This window comes from Actinia tenebrosa, unplaced genomic scaffold (assembly GCF_029948245.1).
Source record: "Actinia tenebrosa isolate PJP-AT-01 unplaced genomic scaffold, QUT_ActTen_1.0 PGA_scaffold1__47_contigs__length_23844297, whole genome shotgun sequence".
Taxonomy (NCBI): Eukaryota; Metazoa; Cnidaria; class Anthozoa; order Actiniaria; family Actiniidae; genus Actinia; species Actinia tenebrosa.
This window is the reverse complement of record NW_028292578.1, coordinates 2,559,309-2,580,473: the sequence shown is the minus strand read 5'-3', so window position 1 is coordinate 2,580,473 and position 21,165 is coordinate 2,559,309. Positions and strand designations below refer to the sequence as shown.

The following is a 21,165-nucleotide window of genomic DNA, read 5'->3' as shown; positions in this document are numbered from 1 at the left end:
TGCGATCGTTGTTCTCTTCTGGAGTCGGTCATTGCAGAGATTGAAGAGAATTTGAAAGTTGTCGATTGCTTGGAAGATGAAAGGCAAGAAATGTCCTTTCTGTTCTCACAGGCAAAGCAGGATATACATGCCTGGAAATCTCATCTTCGCTCTATCAATCAGGATGAATGTAGACTGGACATACTCAGAGACCTGGATCATTCTTCAGTGTTATTAGTCTCTGACTGGGCGATGAAATATATTCCTCGTAAATTTCGCGAAAGTCAGTCGGATTGGTTCGCCAAACGAGGTATTTCGTGGCACCTAGCCGTAGCTATTAGAAAGAAGGATGGAGTGATGGAGATGATGACATTTGCGCATGTATTCGAGAAGTCTATTTCCCAAGATAGCTGCGCAGTACTGTCCGTTCTGAACGATGTATTCAGACAGCTCAAAGAAATAATGCCAGAACTAAAAAAAGTTCATCTGAGGCAGGACAATGCTGCCTGCTACCACAGTGCACAGACCCTTATTACCGTCCCTCAAGTCGCTAAATACAATGATGTAGAAATATCACGAATTGACTTTTCGGATCCACAGGGTGGAAAGGGCTCGTGTGACCGTAAGGCGGCCACGATTAAGTCACACATGGCGCGGTATTTAAATGCTGGACACGACCTTGAAACAGCTTTTCAAATGAAAGAGGCCATGGACTCGTCTGGCGGCGTGCAGGGGGTAAGTACAACAGTGTGTAGTCAACCTACAAACCGATTGAAGAAAGTCAACAAGTTGGAAAAAATCAGTTACATCAACAACATTCAGTTTAGCAAGACAGGACTCAAGGTTTGGAGAGCGTATAACATTGGCCCTGGGAACGAATTGCCTTGGAAGAAATTCGACGTACCTGATGAAGGGGAACTACCAACAGTCGAGTGTAGAGTGTGCGGCAATACGAAATTTGTACCCGTTAAATCCAGGAAAGCAAATTGCAAACAGCCAAAGAGTGGCACAACTAACAATTCTGACAGCAGTTCATCAGAATCCACTGAGCCCAATGACGCATGCCAAGAACCTGGTTTGTTTACTTGTCCTGAAGAAGGATGCATAAAATCGTATTTGAGGTATTCATCCCTTCAGACGCACATGGAATGCGGAAAGCACAAACGCTGTTTAGAACAGGAGACCCTTTATGACAAGGCTATCAAAGAGTACGCAACCAAGCTAGAAAGTGGTACAAGTCAAGTTCCCGTTATTCATCAGCAAGGTACCAGCTCACCTTCATCGCCATCATCTACTCTTAAAATGGGTTGGGCGCTGAAATCTACACGTAAGCGTAAGAGATTCTCTGACAAGCAAAAAGAGTACCTTAATGCTAAGTTTCTGATAGGAGAGACCACTGGGAAGAAAGTTGACCCATCTGATGTGTCTAGAGAAATGAGAACTGCAAAAGACATTAACGGAATGAGCTTATTTGATAGTGGCGAGTTTTTGTCTACGCAACAGCTCCGTAGTTATTTTTCCCGCATGGCTGCGAAGCGTAGTACTGTGCCGGATGAATTAGAAAGTGACGATGAAGAGGATGCCGACTTGGAAAATGAGTTGCACCATGAACTCCAAAACCAGGTTCTGGCCGACATCAGTGTTCAACACTCACACCCAATTATGCATGATTCCAGTAATATTTGTGAAATGGTAATGAGCTCCAAGATCAACTCGCTTTCAATAGCCAAGTTGCAGGACATTTGTGAAGCCCTTGGCCTTGACACATCAGACATTGTTGTCAGGAGAAAGAAGCCTTACGTAGACATGCTTACCAATTTGGTCAAGGGTTGTGATTGCAACCAATAGCTAGATGATAGACCCTTCGAAATCGTAAAATATCAAGTCGTGTTCCTTGATTGAAGGCTCCTTTTTCTGTGTCTAAATATTCACAAATACTAAAGGCAAAGCAACTTCAATAAATAAGAACGCTTTGACAGCCCACGGGACTCTAACTTGAACACATGATCATTCTGTATAAAAATGAGGCTAACCCTCCAGTTTTTGTTTTCTGTATTTCTACTCAGCCGTTTTTCTTCTTAATAATGGAGTCACTATAAAACTGGTACTGACACTGTAAATGGTATGAAGGCAACATCAAGAACAATTTTTGATATTTTCAAGAACTCACTTCTAGATAATTTGAGGTATTTGACCGTTCATCCATGGAATTCTGTGTATATTGGTATCGCAAAACATATGGATTATTTCGAAACCCTCCCAACTCCCCCCCCCCCCCCCCCCCCCCCTTGGCCGGTTCTGTATTTTGTATTATATATACTAGAGGAAAAAATTAAATGCGCAATATAGTGTTCTATGTTTTACTATGAATTCAAGAAAAAAAAGCAAATTGGTGTTGTACAGAACAGTTTTTTTTTATTTAAAAGCATAAATTATCGGGCTTCAGATTCCTAGACTCGACATCATTGGGGAAAATAAAAATGATTATAGTAATACAGATTATGTATTCCTGGGTCGATTATCTTCATTTCATAACTTTCATAGCAAGTGGGGAAAGTATATTAAACTGCTTAATTCCCAGTAGTGTCTCACGGAATTTCTCAGCTAAATTTGCATACCAGTATTTAGTTTCAAACTTTGGATATAACCTGTAACTTTTTACCATATATTTTGCAGGTCTTTCATTCATTGGGTGATATATAACTCAAATGGAAGTTTCTACATGATCTTCGAAAGGAATTAAATAATACCACGGCAAATAACAGTGTAAATAGTAATGACAGTACTGTCACGGCCTGTCACGCAATATTAGAACTCATGACCGATTCCTAAAAATACGCCAAACTCAGCACTGGATTACAGAGCGCGCTTGCATTTGCCCAGAAATATTTTTATATATTTAAAATCTAGTACCCTTTTGGGTTTTATTTCTAAAATTTCTTGAATTTTGAGCAAAAGGCAGTGGGACAAAAAAATTTTGTAGTGTACCTCCATATTTCGTTTTGAATTTGGTAGCGTTTTCTAACGACTTCTTTCCAAAGCAAAGATTATCCCAATTTAACTGAAATTCACGAAATACATTCACAAAGAGTCGAGTGTTTCAATGGTATAAAATAGAGGTTTGTAAGTTTCTTTTCCGAGTCACACGAGGCCGTTGAATATGGACGTTTTTGAAGGTGATTTTTTTACGTCCAAATCTAATTTCAGTTTTTCACGGATTTCTCGCAAAATAAAAAGTATTTTTACAAACCAACCCCACAGCATTTCTCACCTAACCATGGGTTACAAATGGTGAAAGTTTGAGCGATTTTGAATTTTTGAGCTTTGCCACCTAATGTTTGATTTTTAGGGACACTCGCTCTTAAATAAATAACAAAAATTTTGCAATGTTTTTAAAATCATGTTTTTTCAGAATATTTATGTATTTTTATATCTTATAGCATTAGGATAGCGTTAAATTTTAAAATATTTTTGAGTCTTAAATGTTTGTAAAGCGCTGTTGAACTAAAGGAATTAGCGCTATATAAAATATAATTTATTTATTATTATTAATATTTATACAGGCACATCTAGTTTAGCAAGGCTAGTTTAAATAGAGTCCTGATATAACATAACAGTAAACTTACATGGACTTGAAATTTAGATTAAGAACGACACATTCATTCCCTTCTTTAAACCATATTAAACGATCGTATTTTTATCTCATTCATGTTCTGTAGGATGGCATGACGGTCCTGCATCTGGCTGCGAGATACGGTCACGTGGATGTCTTGGAGGTGTTACGTGGCAAAGTCCCTTGGAACATGGCCAGTGTCAAGGTTGTAGGTCTTTCATAGTCACACAATCCATGCAGATAGGCTAAAATGTATCCATATACTTTTAGGTCATCTTCTATGGTCATTTGTTTTCATGCATAGAAAAATGCATAGATCGATGTCAACGAAGCATCGACAATCTCTTATTGCTCTAATTCTTTTTTATTATGTCTTCTTTCTCAGACTGGATTAACTGCGCTTCACGTGGCAGCACGCTTTGGTCAAATCGATGTGGTCCGAGAGATGCTGGTCAAATGCCCGGGGACTATCAAGAGCGAATCCCCTACCCTCTCGGACAGCGAAAAGTCTGGAAATACGGATGTAAGTACAACATCAAGTGGCCACAGTCTTGGTCCTTTGTCGTTTCTGCTTTCTCTAATAAGCTATTGTTGTTACTATTATTATATATATTGGATTTTTTTTCCTCTTCAGTATAGTTTTACTCCATTGCACTTGGCTGCTCAGTCTGGTCACGTGGGTGTTGTAAGAATACTGCTGAACTCTCCTGGTGTGCGGGTGGACTCGGCAACAGCCATACAGGTAAAATATCAGTAATGTTAAGAAAATGCGCAATACAAAATAATTAGACGTAATAGGTTCATTAGCAAGATTATCTTAAACAATGGCAACACGTAGATGCACAAAGGATCAATCTCTAGGAAACCCTACAAGACAGAAGCCAGAATCTTGCTACCAGATCGTAAGAGCGCGCGCATGCTCTATGTCAGGATCGCAGACTATAAAACCTATCTTTAACAATGACTACACCTAGATGCACAAATCAATCTTGGTGTCTCCAATGTCATGAAAATATAATAATTAATTTTTTAACTTTCATTCTAGGGATTGATTCCACTTCATTTAGCTGCAGAAAATGGACACTCTGAAGTCGTCAGCTTATTACTGAGCAAATCGACCATCCAGCTGCACGTAAAAGACAAAGCAGGCCGAACAGCCCTTCACTTAGCTGCTGCTAATGGCCACAGAGAGCTGGTGTCTCAGTTGATAGGACAAGGCGCAGATATCAACGCTCCAGACGAAGTAAGTATCATCAACTAGCTGTAAGTTTATCATCTCCGGCTGGTTTTCCTCCCTCCGTAAAAATCAACTACTATAAATTCCAATTCCATCTGGCGTACAAAGGTATTAAAACAAGAGCCTCTGATTTGGGAGATTGAGAATTTACAGTATTTACCCTGCAATCAACGTATAATATTTCTGTTTCTCTTTCATATGTTGACTGCACTAGATCTTGTACCTTTGAAATATTTTGTAGTGATATTCAACTATCAGGGATTTTGTTTCTCCACGGTGAAATTTCATAATGATAAATAAAAAAATAAAAGTAGATGAATGATGTACTTATGCATAGGAGATAGATATAAAGAGTATTTTTTGGACCCTAGCCTTTTTAAAAGTGGTTGTTTTTGTTTTGGTAGAACGCCTGTGCTCCTATCTACATGGCAGCCGATTCTGGAAGAGTTGAAGTTGTAAAATTATTGGTAGAATCTGGAGCTTCTCCCTGCGTTGAAAATAAGGTAAGACTGACTCTTGAAAGAAATAACTTCTTGATTAAAATGAGGTGGTCTGTATTGGGAAAACATTATTCCCAAGTCGAAAAGGTGTTCTTGTTATTCCCTTTTCAATGAATCGTGCTTTGTCATATCAGGGACGGTGGGGATACTTCGTAACAAAAAAGGGGGGAGGGTGAATTTATAAAGCGCTATTTCCAGGAGCTCAATGGCGCTTTACGAGATCAGTGGATGACTTTACGGGCTGCGTATTTAGGCTAGTAGCAGCCGTGCAGCTTACAATCATGATTGGTTTGTTAGTATGTTAGTATTATGCTTCCAGATTGGGATAGGCTCCACTTTCTCCTTCTTTTATGAAGGAATTTTTTCTAGATAACACTTTGTGGACTCACAAAGAAAGCCTTATTTCTTGAACCCACCGCTGCGTATATTTATTTAAACTTGTTGTTTCTTTCTTTTCTTTTCCAGGAAGGAAAGTTTCCTATCTGTTATGCCGCTGCTTCGGGACATTTGTCAGTCGTTAGCTATCTGTTGCAGCAAGAAATGAATACAAAACGTCTGATTGCGGACAGGAAGGTAGGTACCCCCCGATGGAATTAACACCTTTCTGAGTTATCATTTGTACAGTAGGCCTTGAGTGGGGTATGTATTGTAAAGGAACTGCTTGCAGCAAAGCCGTGTGAGTGAGAGAATTTCTGCGCATGCGTGCATTTGATTACTGCCATTTGCATTTAATTGCGAACCGCAGACATTTTCCGATTTTCGAGTTTGACAAAGTTCAATTCTAACGGCATAATCGTCTTTCTATGGAGCGTTTTTGACGATTCCACCGGAATAAAGAATGACCTGTCAAAAGAGAGCGAAATTAGTTTAATCAACGCCATTTGCGTTTGAGCGCGAACGAACCACGTTATTATAGACCTATCAAAAGTTGCATGTCAATAACCTGCTGTTCTTGTATCGTTTTAGTTTCTTTTCGACCTCATGGTATGCTCCATGGCTGTTGAGTACGAATCATTAGTGGACTTCATCTTACAAACCCCTGCACCAATATACTCAGCTGCAAAGTTGTCGCGACACTTCCGAACAGAATCGACGAGAGAGAAAGAACGAGGGCGAGATCTTATCGCCGTCAGCAAAGTGTGCTCCAACGTTGCGGTAGAGCTTCTCTCCTTGGCGTGCGCGGCCAACCCAGAACAGCTCCTTACGGCCGTAGATGATCGGGAGATCCCTTTCTTAGATTTTTTGATAGAAACCGAACAGAAAGACTGTGTATCGCATCCGACTGTCCAAGTATACCTTGGAGATGTTTGGCGTGGAGATTTCAAATGGGACGATTGGAAATATTTTTTATTATTTATTTTATGTCTATTTTGTCCGCCATTTTGGGCGTTTTTATGCCTGCCGTGGAAGGATCGTTTTCACAAAGTACCGATAATCAAATTCATTTGTCATTTGATTTCACATCTTTACCTTATCTTGTTGTTCTGTTTGACAACCGTGGTTCCTTGGAGCAGCCCAGTAGATGATCTAACCCCTCATTGGTACGAACTGCTATTATTAATCTGGCTGTCTGGATTATTATTATCCCAGCTCACTGATCCCCATGATCGAGCTGGACTGGGATGGATTCCATTAATTGTACTCTTTTTAAGTATGATTGGAATTTTTCTGCATTTGATTGCTAACGCCTTCTACAAAGACGAGCACAAAAACACACGCATCGACATGATCTACACTCGTAACCAGTTCCTTGCGATTGCAATGATGCTTTGTTTTGCACAACTTTTAGACTTCTTATCGTTCCATCACTTGTTTGGTCCATGGGGGGTCATCATCCGGGACCTGATGTACGACTTGGTTCGTTTCCTGGTCATCTTGTTAATATTCATACTTGGTTTCACAGCTCACTTGGCTGCCGTGTACCGACCAATGTACGAGAACGACAAGACGGCTAATAAAATAACACCCCCTCAATTCAGCTTTTTCGTCTGCTTCGAGCTTCTCTTCTTCAGTTTGTTTGGACTTACTGAAATGGAGAGTCTTCGACCAGAAGGAAATCATCACTCAGTCACATACATCCTGGCTAAAGCAACGTTCGGTATTTATAACGTTATTACAATCATCGTACTTGTAAACTTACTCATCGCTATGATGAGCGATACTTATCAGAGAATACAGAGGCAGTCGGACACTGAATGGAAGTTTGGCCGCGCAAAGCTCATTCGGAATATGAAACGGTCTACAACCACTCCGTCACCTCTAAACCTCATCACCAAACTCATGTCTTATATACGCATCCTGTATAGAACTAAATGTCGATGTTGTCGCTCGGACATCATCGATATTCTACGCACCGAAGACCAGGTTCCCGAAGGCCTCTCGATGAGCATTAACGCCTCATACACCAAAAACCGAGTCCATTCGTGGCCTTTAAATGGTGGCCCGAGTCACCGAGACAGCATAACTAGAATTTCCCGGATCGAAGAGGTCTTGGATTGGAAATTATTGGTTAAGAAATTTATAGCATTACGAGGCGGGAATACTGAGTTAGTCAAAGAAACCACCCGTCATTTGAGTCTAAAACAACCGACAGCAATCTTTAACATGGACGCTAGTGCACCGAAACATCGACGTCCAGCGTCTGTCTTAGGGCTCGGCCGACCAGCTGTGTCCAGCTTTGGGTCTACAATGTCGCTACATCGTGTTGTGAACGAGACGGTGCGAAAGCTAGATATCGTATCAAGCATGAAAGAACTATCGGATGCGGAATAAAGCCTGGAAAAGTAATGCTTTACGAACGCTACATATGGTATGGTATGGAACCATCAGATGTGGGTCCACCTGAGGTATTTGACCAACAGATGTGGGTCCTGCTGAGGAAGGGAACCAACAGATGTGGGTCCTGCTGAGGTATGGGACCAACAGATGTGGGTCTACCTGAGGTATGGAATCATCAGATGTGGGCCCACCTGAGTTATTTGACCAACAGATGTGGCTCCTGCTGAGGTATGGGACCAACAAATGTGGTTCCACCTGAGGTATGGGACCATCAATTGTGGGTCCACCTGAGAAAGGGGACCAACAGATGTGGGTCCACCCTTAAATAAGTGACCAATTCAGAAAAAATAAAAAGGAAAGATACTGAAGTTATATAAGTTTTCTTTTCGATGTATTCAAATAAAGATTTATTTTAATTTTTCAAGCGATTAGTTAAATGTGTCTATACGTATGTTGCTAAAGTGAAGAAAGAATGGCATTACATGATGAATGGAAAAACGTGTGCATCTATTTATAATTTAAATCGATGAGTTCGAAATCAATAAAATAATTTATTTAAAGATACACTGACAGTGAATATTACTCTAGCAGCATCATGACTGCCAGGGAAGGAGGATATCACTCCCAATAACAACCCCTTCCAGTACAATATAAACTTACCAATAAGGAGAAACCCTTGGATACGCCCTTCTAAGTTTCAAAATTCAATGACCATTTGCGTTAAGGTTGGGCTCCAAAGCGAAGAAGCTGATTTAGTTTCGTCTAATATGCTTTCCCAGTTAATACCACGGGTCATTTAACAGACAATCATGTATTGTTTTTCAACGCTTAAGAAGGATTCGACACACATTCTTTCCAAGGGAATGGCACGTGTTCTGCTTAATTTGGAAAACATCCCTAAATCAAATTCAGGCACTCTTTCTCTCTTTAAATGATAAAATTAAAGCACCAATTCATAACGATAGGTGGATAAACTGGAGGAAATTGGTTAAATCTTCTTATCAATCATAGTGCGAGCCAATATTATTTGACCAATGGGAAAGGGCTTATAAATAAAGATTTAAAGTACTATAATACTACGATATCTTTTTAATAGCAGCTTATCATAAGTAACAGATACTTATCAACACTACCGTACTAGAGTGATTTTACTTCGCCCGTGAAAGAATAGTGGCAACGTAATGCATATTAGTAGACTCTAATTCCATTGTTTCCTTTAGTTTTACTTTGACTGTTAGTCACTAATTCACCTTTTCGGCGCTAGCCGTCACGTGGTATAAATCGTGTTGGATTGTGTTACGGTCACCAAGAAGTTCGGACATTGTTCTCGGATTTCCGTACAAATGTACTTATATTAAATGAACTATTTACTTGGTTTGTTTAGTTAGTTCTCTAAATACAAGTAAAAAAATCATTTTTCTAACTTGATTGAAGCTTTTTTGTTGCTGTTGAGAGAGCTAACTAAAGAAATCTACCTAAATTTTCTCTTTAAACTCGGCGAATTTGTATGGAAATCCGAGAACGATGAACATTTTGGTAACCGTAACACAATCCAACGAAGTGTTTACGACGTGACGGCTATCGCCGAAAAGGTGAATTAAACAACTTTGTTTCACGGGCCAAATAAAATCACTCTAATTTCTGAATGTTTAACAATATAAAACTAAAATATACCAACGAAATTGAGGTGTATGATTGTTTATGCTTACAATATTACAGGTATTTTGTCTTATTTACAACTGTTTGCTATACATGGGCACACGCTAAGATAGCCGTGTCCACACTTACAACTACCCATGATCCTTTGCTTGTCAAAACAAGTGCAGAAAAGTTAAGACAGACCAATGAAGTCAAAGAACCTCACTAAACATTAGTTAGTGCTTCGAATAACCATCATATCTTAAATCTGGCCAGGAATTATAAGCTCAGATGCTCACTGTCAACAGGTTTCAAACTGTGTGCAGGATCGTACTACTAGTATTTAGTAAGTTGATTTAAAAAATTATAGATTAGAAAGTTGCAAAAATATACTATTCCTAGTCAGTAAACCTGGGGCTTGTCTTAATATTAACTCATTATAATGATAAGAATGAGCGAGAAATACAGACCACATACTACTGACTGGTGTAGTCTCTCTAGGTGCAATGTCATTTGTTTTATATTTTATTTTATTTTATTTATTTTTCAATATTATTAAATGAAGCAATGTCATTGGTTAAAACAAAACTGTACACCACAATATACCATTGTTACGACATCCTGCGCCGTAACCGTGCCATACCGTGTCATAACCAATAACTGAACATAATAGACACTGTAACTATGTTTTACTTTGGACTATTTTGCACGTTCTTATTATAACCGTAAACAATGATGGGAAATTATAGACGCTGTAACTATGTTTAAATCTGGACTATTGCACATTCTTTTTAACCTGAAACAATGATGTGACGTTATAGAAGCTCTGACTATGTTGCAATGTGATTAGATACAAATTTTGAACAAAGTACAGTGTCCTATAATAGCGCATAATGGACGTCGTAACTTTGTCGCTTAATTCGGTATAATATACGCTGTAACCGTACAAAGTAAGAAATCCAAATTGCATTTTTTTTTACCCTTCATGTTTCCTTTACACTTAACAAAATAATATCAATACTATTGATAATAATACGTATGTTTATACTACAAAATATACCTTCAGACTCGTTAAGGGAATAAACAAGGTCTGATTTCCTGGGTAATTAGACTTTTGATAGACTTGTGCATCAAAGACGTAATAGCACTGGTATACATTAAGTATCTATCAATATAGGAAACTATTATTTCTTTAGTTCGGCATCGGGAGGTAGTGATCGTAAACGTCGTTGAACAGCTCTGATGTTAAAATGTGTTGCGCGTTACAAATTGTTCCTCTGATGAAATAGTTGTGTCGCGCCGTATAACAAATTGTTCCTCGGATGTAAAAGTTGTTTCGCGCGGTACGAATTGTTCCTCTGATGAAAAAGTTGTGTCGCGCGGTACGACGAATTGTTGCTCACATCTTTAACGCGTTAACAACGTTAATTCTCTGCAATGCTTGTCCAGTAGCTTGAGCAGCAGACGGACCATTAGAATTTTTGGCTCTACCTTTCTTACTGAGCGTAGGGTCTACAGTTTTTTCACCCGTAATGTCGAGGTATTTATCAATCATTGAATTCCAGTCGACGACGCTCTGAATGCGCAGTTCTGAGTTCTCAGTTACTCCTGAGTTTTCCAGCTTCAGCTGCAGCAAACCGTTGGGACTTCTGTGGGATTTTCGGTTGCGGTCTTTCTTTTGTTTGGCTTTTCGTTGCTCTTCCTCTGCATGCATCATCCCGATGATATTAGAACGCATGCAGTTACAGCGTACCTTGAAGAGGATGCGAATAAGATTGACCATGTAGGTAAAGATGTTGATGGGAGACGGTTGGGAAACTTCAACCTCCATTGTCCTGATAAGCTTCGCTCTTCCAAACTTCCACTCGACATCAGATCTTTCTTGGATGCGTTGGTAGGTGTCACTCATCATGGCGATCAACAGGTTGATCAGCACAATCATGCACAGCACATTGTACACGCCAAACACAGCCTTAGCGATACCAATAGTTGCTTCAGGGAAGTCCCCAGAGGTGTATTTGACATCCTTTTGTGACGTCAACCCAAACAAGGCAAAGAACAACAACTCTATAATAGCGACAATACCCGTATCAACGCTTTTGAGTGTGTATCCACTTTCATTTTCTTCCATAGGTTTGAAAACAGCGGCCAATTGTAGAGCGAAGCCAAAGACAAACAGCAGCATAATGACAAGGAATCGAAGTACATCGACCACGAGGTGGCCAATAATAACGCTCCACGGACCGAATAAATGATGAATGGAAAGAAATTGCAGGAGCTGTACCACGCACATCACCATACCAAAAGCTAAAACCTGATTCCTTGAAAAAATCAAGTTCTTTCTGTGTTCGCTTTCATACGCAAACGCGACCAAATGAATAATGACTCCAACAAAAGTCATGACAACCACGATAGAGGGAATCCAGCCAAGACCTCGGCGCTCTCTGGTCGACGTTATTTCCGATAGGAGAAGTCCTATCACCCAGACCAGAAGCATCCACTCAAAGACGTTAGGCAAAAGATTCTGGTACGAAAAGCCCCATGGCATGACTGTGGTCAAAATGAATAGCATCAGGAGATACAAGTGTGAAATGAGTCGACAGATGAACTTTATGATGGGAATATACTGGTATCGATTCTTGAATGGAAGGCTCAGATAGATCCAGATTGGTGGGAAAAATAAGGCAGCTACGAACAGCAGAAGGAATTTCCAATCTTCCAATTTCAGATCACCGTACCAGATATCAGTAACATATTGCTGGACGATAGCATGAGACACGCACTCTTTCTGGTCACAAGCGATCAAGAAGTCCAGGAAAGCAGTGTTCTGTCCGTCCAGGGCATTGAGGACTGACTCACTGTCATCAGCGCAAGATACTGTAATGAGGTTATTTGCCATTGTTTCACAGACCATGGTGGCTTCTCGGAGCACTGTTTGGTATTCCTTGTTCTTGCGCGACTCGTTGCTGAATGAGTGAGCGAGCAGCGAGGAGATGTGCACTGGAGCAGGTGCCGAAAGAACAAAGGCTTTCAATGGTTTTTGATCCTCTTTTCTCGCGCAGTTGACTAAATCCAACAAAAACTAAAACATGAAAAGCAATCGTCACTAGTCAAAGAGATAAGCGAAGAACAAATAACATCAACAAAACAACATCAGTGACCCTGGACCACCCACAAGGATCTAGGGGATGGCTTTTATTCGAAAATGTGATAAAGCGAGAGGACTTATACTTCCCAGTAAAGCACGTTATGTGAACAATAGGGGCGTAGCGAGGTCTCGGTCATAGTGGGGAGAGCAATATACCATTTCCCGCCACTACACGCATACGCGTTTCATCTTTAGAGTTACCCGCCATATTCACAGCTTCAGTAAAACTTTAGGGGGGGAGGTGGGGTCCTCTGCCTCCCTCCATCGCTACGCCACTAGTTCACACACGATACAATGGTATATTGAAGGTTCTTAAGATAATGTGTTTTAAATGGGAAAAATTATCATGGTTAAAGACAAAGGGTCTAAAATAAAATAACAGCAAGAGACTTACAGCTTTGTCGCGAATAAGTTGATCGTGATCCAGTTTTTGTCCCAGCAGAAAATTCAACACATCACTACATCGCTTGCTTGCTGCCAAACAAATGGCAGACTTGCCGGCCTAAGAAAATACCAGCATTTTACGTTAAGTAAATATAAACAAAACGCCATGCAATTAGGTACCACTCTACGCTTTATAAGCAAATGATAGCGATGTTTGAATACCTTATTCTGGGCCACCGTAGATGCACCGTATTCAGTTAAAAGCTTAGTGACGGCTAAGAATCCGCTTTGAGCTGACAAATGGAGAGGTGTGTTACCTTCCTAAGAATAAAACAATATCGACAAATTACAAGAAGTTTGTCATTTCAGGAAGAATCTATCTGGTAACGAAAATAGGCGGTCCGTATATGATGTCGTCATGTTACTACCACTATCGACATGCTTCTCGAATTTTCTTTCTTATTCGAATTTGCATTTCTTCAAGAGAATAGAAGCATCCATGAGAATAGTAAGACAGTTATAATGGGGTTCTTACATAGCGCATTTCACATTGTTTCAATGCGCTTTTACATTTTATAACCAGTGAAGGACTTTACGGCGGCATATTAAGGTGCTATCAGCAGCCGTTCAGCTTACAATCATGAGTGACAGAAGAACTTTATTTTTGTTTGTACCCATTATAACATTATTTTCTAATTTGATACATTATTTATGTTAAACAGATTGAAGAGTACCAACTTCCAAAAATAACTAGAAAGCTAAAAATGCTTGGAAGTCGGTATGAGTGATTTGTTAGTACTTTAATGCTATGCCCCCAAATTGGGATAGGCTGTTGAACCGGGAGACAATCCCCTACTCTTACACGAATAATTCAAGAGGTTCTTTTATGTCCCCCATTTACTGTAGGTTAGGAAGGGTTGGGAGACAGGGCCTACGGTTTTAAGTCCTTGTCCGAGAAGGCTTGAAGGTCTAACCATTTGCAGATGTAATTACAAAGGCAGCACCTTCTCCTCAGTTATTTTAAGACCCTGAGTTTTGGTCCGGCCGAGGCTTGAACCACGACCTCCCGCACAACAGACAGTTGGTGCTAATCAAGTAAACAATAAAAGCCGTGAGCAAGGGATTCTGGTAGATGACAGTATAATGCAAATGCCCATTACAAATAATTTTTTGCCCATTCGTACCTCGTCCTGTGAATTGATATCAGATCCCTGACCAATCAAAAGTGTAACAAGCTCCTTGTACCCATTCCCCGCGGCCATATGTAGTGGAGTCTGCCCCTCGGCATCCTTCATGTGAATCGGCGCTGTTGTCTTGCTGATCAACGTACTGACGACTTCAATGTGGCCCTCAAAAGCCGCGTAATGCAGAGGAGTGCGTTTCTGTTTGCGGAGGAAAGAGAATGGCGTAAAAAACTTGAATGTGCAATTTATTTTCGTTTTATTTATAATCAATGTTTTCATGCCACATGTTTTTCATGCCACGATTTTTCAAGGTTTTGGCTACCTTCAATCAAAACATTACTAAACACGCAGACTGTTGCAAATTTAATTGATACAAAAAGCCAAATACAAGAAAAGCATGCTAACAAGTCAGTGGGATTTAAGTCTCAGGTCAAATGTCGAACTTTGCATGAGCCGAACCTAATTGAAACAATGCAATGGATAACAAGGCGGTCATTAGGTTCGGCTCACGCGAAGTGACGATTGCTAGACCTTAGTCTAACTGAATATAAGATGCTCTATTGCGCACGGTATCCAAGCGTTTTAACCAAGTTATTGTTTAAAGCATTTAATATTCCTGACCAGTCAGTCATTATCTACTCATACCTTGCCCACAGTTTTCGCGTCAATCACCACACCAGGGTTGTTCATGAGCATGCGAATTAAAGCCGGGTCTCCATTTTGACTGGCGAGATGAAGTGGAGTGAATCCATGCTGAAATGGTAAACAAATGTATATGTTAACTTTGGTTCAAAAAAAATAAAGGCTTTACCACAAAGGTACAACAAGAAAAATGTTTTAGCTAAAAAAAAACGCGTTGATAAACTGATGATAACCGGCATGTTTGAACAAGAATGTCTAGCGGGTATTTTGGGAACACCATACTACATATATAATTGTGGGCAATGCAAACTATCGCTCCATAAATCACGCAAAAAGTCGTACGTACATCAATAGTTTCATCTTTTTCTAATGGAGGCTGCAAAATGTAAAAAAAAAAGAAAAGATGTTATGCAAAAGACAAAAGTTTTAAAATGTATGCTGGTATGAAAAAATGTGAGTATTATTACAACAACAAAAGACAATAAGGAAACTATACTACTATAGAATAAGGAAACGCCTTCAGGTTTATGGAAAGAAATTGTATCTGTTATGAGACAATGCTTCAAAAATGTACGCTGATTATGGTAAAAAAGTGTGAGTATCATTACAACAATAAAAGACAATAAGGATGCTATACTACTATAGAATAAGGAAACGCCTTCAGGTTTATGGAAAGAAATTGTATATGTTATGAAAAAGACAATGCTTCAAAAATGAACGCTGATTATGGTAAAAAAGTGTGAGTATTATTACAACAACAAAAGACAATAAGGATGCTATACTACTATAGAATAAGGAAACGCCTTCAGGTTTATGGAAAGAAATTGTATATGTTATGAAAAAGACAATGCTTCAAAAATGTACGCTGATTATGGCAAAACAGTGTGAGTATTATTCCATCGACGAAAGAGTTACTATAGATGCTTTCCACCATCACGTGATGGCAGCCATGACAGGTGGCAGGAACAATTTAATATGTTCTAATCTGATTTACATGAGAAAGACTTCATTTTTCACTTGGAAAAAGACTGTTGTTGTGCCTCCTTTCGTTGCTGCCATCACGTGATGGTGCAAAGCCTCAATAGACTGATAAGGATACAACGTCTAGTTTATGGTAATAAATTGTTTTTGTGAGGTCAATCGGGTAAGGAAATTAATTCATAATTGATTCAAGGTGTCAGTCAAGGAAGACCGAAGTGCCTTTATTGTGGCTAACAGAAACTGAATGTCGGTTAAGTGTGATGGTTTATTTAAAGAGATACACTCATACATATCTACTTACCGCACTGACGAAAGACCCCGATGCGCTGGATCTTGAAAGCAATTCCTGTAGAACTTCTGTCTGACCGTACAACGAAGCCACGTGCACAGGAGTTAAACCGGTCTAAAAACGAGGCATCAAAAATTTAAGATTTTAAACATAATGAATAGTTAGAAATATGGTATATGGTATGTTTTTACCTTAGAACTCGGTCGATCGATTGCCACTTTACCCCACAGCATGTCCACCACCTTCATCTGTCCAAACTTTGCACCAAGCAGCATGACACTCATACCGTCCTGGATTCAAAAGAATAACATCAGGATAATAAACACATACCATGATACTTGCCTGGGCAGCTCTACCATTGACAATGAGTCACTGAAGGCATGTTTTGTGACATCGTGACGCGACAGTATCGTGGAAATTTAAAAAAGGGCTAATTAATGCGTTTACCATTCGTGGTGCAGTGGACGGCTTATTGCCTAACAGGTGGCAACTCAATTGATAAGAAAGCCAATAGATCAAATTAGAATTTAGAAGTTGATTTTTACTTGAAATTCTCGAAGTACAGGAGAGAACCAACAAACAACTCTACTCACATACGACACCAAGCCCGCCAGGGCTCGAAAACGGGACGCATTGGAGAGAGGCAGCAAAGGTGGCTATATATAGTGTAGTTACGTGGAATCCTAGAGACTAGCTATGCTGATGACGTACCTTGTCTTCCTCGGTGGCTGATGCACCACTTCGAAGCAGAAATTCGACAACTTCAGTGTGTCCGGCACGTGCAGCCATTAACAGTGGTCTTGAGAGAACAGCCTTTGCGTCAAGAAAAAAATGTAAGGCACAAGAGAGAGAAAAATTGGTAGAATTGCAAGTCAGGAGCAGGAGGAAGAGGAGGAGAATTAAGACAAAGCACTTAATTTTCAAATTTGCCATACAGTCACAGTAATGCTACCTTTTCTGTGGAGCAGCTGGAAAAATTTAGTGAGACCAGTTTCTTGATGACATTGATGCTTCCTTCCCTGGAAGCTAGTAGCATCACTGTTAGGCCATCCTGAAAAGACAGAGTGCAAAAGCATGTTAAAATACATCTATAAAAACTGAGTGAATTACCACGTAACCATTGGCCTAATGTTTACCCAATTCAAAACATGTTTAATTTTTAATGTTGCCTAATGTTTTCCCCAATTCAAAACATTTGTCATTTTCATTATTTCTTTCTTTTTGCTTTTATTCTTTTAAATTAATCATCATATTTTGTAAATATTTATCGTAGTCGTAATTCTAGGTACGATAAAGTGTTATTCTTGTTGTTGTTGTTGTTGTTGTTGTTGATTTTGTTATTTATCAGAACGCTTAAAAACGAAACTTATCACAAAATAAAGACATTTGGTCTGAAATGGCAACCCATTCCGCCGAAACGACTTCAACTGTCACGCTCTTGGTTGCTAATAAATGGCTCTTACATCATTAGGCTGCGTCATCGTCTCTGGGCGATTTTTGTAAAAGATTTCCACGACCTCTTCTCTGTCTTTGACTGCCGCATAGTGAACGGGTATCATTCCTTTCTGTAAGCGTAAAAAATGTACATCAATTCAGCATAAATTAGTTTTGAAGAGACAAATATTTGGTTGTTTTCACTGATCCTTGTTTTAATGTTTTCAGTAGTCTTACCGAGTCTGAAGAGTTAGCGTCTGCACCAAGACTAAGAAGCAAGCTGCAAACATCTGCAAAGCCACTCTCGGCACCCATGTGTAATGGCGTCTTTTTATCCTGGCAGAAAAAAATACGAGAATAAATTGTAGGAACCAAGGAACCAAGGAACCAAGGAACCAAGGAACCAAGGAACCAAGGAACCAAGGAACCAAGGAACCAAGGAACCAAGGAACCAAGGAACCAAGGAACCAAGGAACCAAGGAACCAAGGAACCAAGGAACCAAGGAACCAAGGAACCAAGGAACCAAGGAACCAAGGAACCAAGGAACCAAGGAACCAAGGAACCAAGGAACCAAGGAACCAAGGAACCAAGGAACCAAGGAACCAAGGAACCAAGGAACCAAGGAACCAAGGAACCAAGGAACCAAGGACAAGGAACCAAGGAACCAAGGAACCAAGGAACCAAGGAACCAAGGAACCAAGGAACAAAGGAACAAAGGAACCAAGGAACCAAGGATTGAAGGGTTGAAAGATGAAGGAAGAAATGGAGGTAAAGGAATGAAGAAAAAATACAGAGCCTCCGATGAAGATGCATTTGACAATCCAAGTGGTTTTTCTTACCATTGTCGCAGGATCGACCACAGCTTTGTATTTGCTGACTAGGATCTTCACCAGTCCTACGCAACCTTTTTCAGCAGCGAGGTGAAGTGGTGTGACACCGAGCTACAACGAAGCAAGGCATGCACGTCAAATGCTTGTTAAACTCATTTTCGGTGTTTTTGAATGAAAAATATAATATATATTAATATTCTTCATATTTAATAGAAATTATTATCTAATACATTGAACAATACCTTTGTATGCATATTAGTCCATAGGGTTTACAGTACTTTATTGTAATACGTATTAGTGCCTAAGGCTTTATAGTATTTCACTTTAATACACTTATAGTGAGTCATTAAACTGATAATGGACGATGGATATCGTCCGAAATATTTTACCCAAAAAACTTCTAGTCATTCTATTTCGTATAGTCTACATAGTATAATCTTCGATTGCACGTTACGTTATCGCGGCCATGTTGGTGCCATTTAACAAAATATTTCTCATTAGTATCCATTGTTAAGGGCACCACAATGGCCGCCATGTTTTTGCGTTTTGACTCTCTTGGGAATGCTTGCAACCTATCAATTGAGGTCTTTAGTCTTTTTAAACGTTTTTAATGCGCGGAATATGTATATGGAAATATGTGGATAGCGAGACTTTGTTATTAGACATATTTATATACCTTTGTTCGACCGTTCACGAAGGCCTTGTGGTCCAATAAAATACATGCCACTTCTTCGTGACCGTACGTCGCGGCGTGATGCAGAGCAGTACTACCAGTCTGCAAAACAGAAAGACAATAGTATTGATATGCTTAGTCCTGTTCGTATTGTTATATACACAGCAAACAATTGTCACGCATTCCTAGCCAGTAAGTGATGTCACGCACCTCATCAAACACGTCAACTCTTGCTCCATGTTTCAACAGCACCTTGACCACCTCGAGGTTCCCATGGTGAGAGGCGATCATCAGGGGAGACGCCCCGATCTGAAATTAAAGAGGAATGATTTTCTTCTGTCTGTCGCTGGGTTTCACTTTGTGTCACAAAGTTCTCATCAACTGAATCGCAGATTCAAATGATAATCTACTCACGTCTGTTTTGCTGTTGATTCCTGACTGGATTATATGCAAAGGAACCTTGGTAGATGTCAACATGGCTTTCAAGACATCATAATTACCGGAGCGCGCAATCCAGTGGAGAGGTGTCTCTTTTTTCTGAAAGACCGAAATATTTCTTTATATTAAAAAAAATCGTTAACTGAGCAGCATTTGAAAAATTATTTTTCCATGTATTTCATTTGTAATAATTTTTTTTTATCAAGGAGTATTTTTTCTTACCGCGCTAGTCTTCATTGTCATATTAGCGCCGTGGTCAAGTAAAAGTGTCGCAATGTTGATCAGATCTTCTACACTTTCTTTGCGTCGTACTCTTTGAGCCAAATGGTGCAGCGCAGTTTCTCCTCTCTGAGAAAAAGAATGATAAGCTTGAGACAGCTATGGGGTATAACTCATGTTTCCTAGGGGAGGATTTTGGGGAGACCTACCCTCTCTCCTCCTGTGATAGATTATTTTTTATTCTTAAAAATAACCTAAAAATCCTAATCCTAAAAATTCGCCTTTCCCAGGTTAGGTAAAAAACTGGGTCGATGGACGCCATCTTTGAAATGTGTCTCTAAAAAAGCAGTCCTATACAACTCGATTCAGTTTTCCCTCCTTGGCTCGGGATGGCTAATAGGCACGCATAGTTATCGTTAAGCAAATCGCACTTACGTCGTTCGGAATATTGACTACGAGTCTTGCAAAAGCAAAGCTCTTATCGTTGAAGAGCTTCTCAACTATTTTCTTGGCTATTTCATAATGACCATTTGCACATGCTTGGTGAAGAGGGGTCTCGCCATTCTGAAAGGGAAAAAAGCAGACTGGTCATTAAAATATATTACGATTCCAACATCCCAAAAGGTTGGCATTTAATCTGGAATACGTAGCGCGCAATACGCAAAATCTAGGTTTATAATAAGCAATATGCAGTGAGCATTTTGCAATGCAATCTGCAATATATGCGCAGAATATCCATTTTGTAGCAGGCATTTTGCACTAAGGCCCAAAACCTGCAATATGTAGGAACAAATTTTGTGTACTCTGAAATAAGCAAAGCAAGCATTTCGGAATTTTCAAAACTGAATACAAGATCGGCACTAGTCTTCAGGTCAATATTGTAATTTCGCGGACCGAGGCTAAACCTGAGCAACCGACAGAGACCTCGAAACTGGAGTATTTTCCAACCATCATCACAATAATTTTTGCCAAGCTGCTTTGCTTCATCAACGAATCAATCTCTGGTTAGCATAGTAAAGACAATTGCTTACGTCACAGCATTTAGCGCAAAAGATAAACTACGTTTATATCAAATACCGCTGATCGTCTTGCTACTTCCACATCTTCCTTTAGCAGTAGCCGAACCACCTTCAGATTTCCGTTTCTCGCAGCAACATGTAATGCTCGCTCGCCATTTTTCTAGATGGTAAACAAACT

General features: G+C 39.7%; 2 protein-coding genes across 3 annotated transcripts in view; one reads left to right on the top strand and one right to left on the bottom strand.

The window, feature by feature from the left end:
* LOC116303375 (uncharacterized) overlaps positions 1–8,531 on the top strand; it is a 31,044-nt gene extending 22,513 nt beyond the window's left edge. The window contains 7 exon segments of the mRNA XM_089032280.1: positions 3,699–3,797; positions 3,978–4,115; positions 4,227–4,334; positions 4,638–4,835; positions 5,234–5,332; positions 5,795–5,902; positions 6,296–8,531. Coding sequence (XP_088888406.1) covers positions 3,699–3,797; positions 3,978–4,115; positions 4,227–4,334; positions 4,638–4,835; positions 5,234–5,332; positions 5,795–5,902; positions 6,296–8,101 — 2,556 coding nt within the window. The 3' untranslated portion in view covers positions 8,102–8,531.
* Positions 8,532–9,178: 647 nt separating this feature from the next.
* Positions 9,179–21,165, bottom strand: part of LOC116286344 (uncharacterized) — a 35,344-nt gene continuing 23,357 nt past the window's right edge. For both annotated transcript variants that reach the window (XM_031692818.2, XM_031692819.2), the window contains 19 exons: positions 21,046–21,147; positions 20,404–20,532; positions 19,972–20,097; positions 19,726–19,848; positions 19,522–19,620; positions 19,315–19,413; positions 18,648–18,749; positions 18,045–18,143; positions 17,837–17,938; positions 17,326–17,424; positions 17,085–17,186; positions 16,565–16,663; positions 16,386–16,487; positions 15,450–15,479; positions 15,107–15,214; positions 14,462–14,659; positions 13,500–13,598; positions 13,288–13,395; positions 9,179–12,827 (listed from right to left, as the gene is read on the bottom strand). In XM_031692818.2, coding sequence (XP_031548678.1) covers positions 11,145–12,827; positions 13,288–13,395; positions 13,500–13,598; positions 14,462–14,659; positions 15,107–15,214; positions 15,450–15,479; positions 16,386–16,487; positions 16,565–16,663; positions 17,085–17,186; positions 17,326–17,424; positions 17,837–17,938; positions 18,045–18,143; positions 18,648–18,749; positions 19,315–19,413; positions 19,522–19,620; positions 19,726–19,848; positions 19,972–20,097; positions 20,404–20,532; positions 21,046–21,147 — 3,609 coding nt within the window. In that variant the 3' untranslated portion in view covers positions 9,179–11,144. The remainder of the gene's footprint in view (positions 12,828–13,287; positions 13,396–13,499; positions 13,599–14,461; positions 14,660–15,106; positions 15,215–15,449; positions 15,480–16,385; positions 16,488–16,564; positions 16,664–17,084; positions 17,187–17,325; positions 17,425–17,836; positions 17,939–18,044; positions 18,144–18,647; positions 18,750–19,314; positions 19,414–19,521; positions 19,621–19,725; positions 19,849–19,971; positions 20,098–20,403; positions 20,533–21,045; positions 21,148–21,165) is intronic.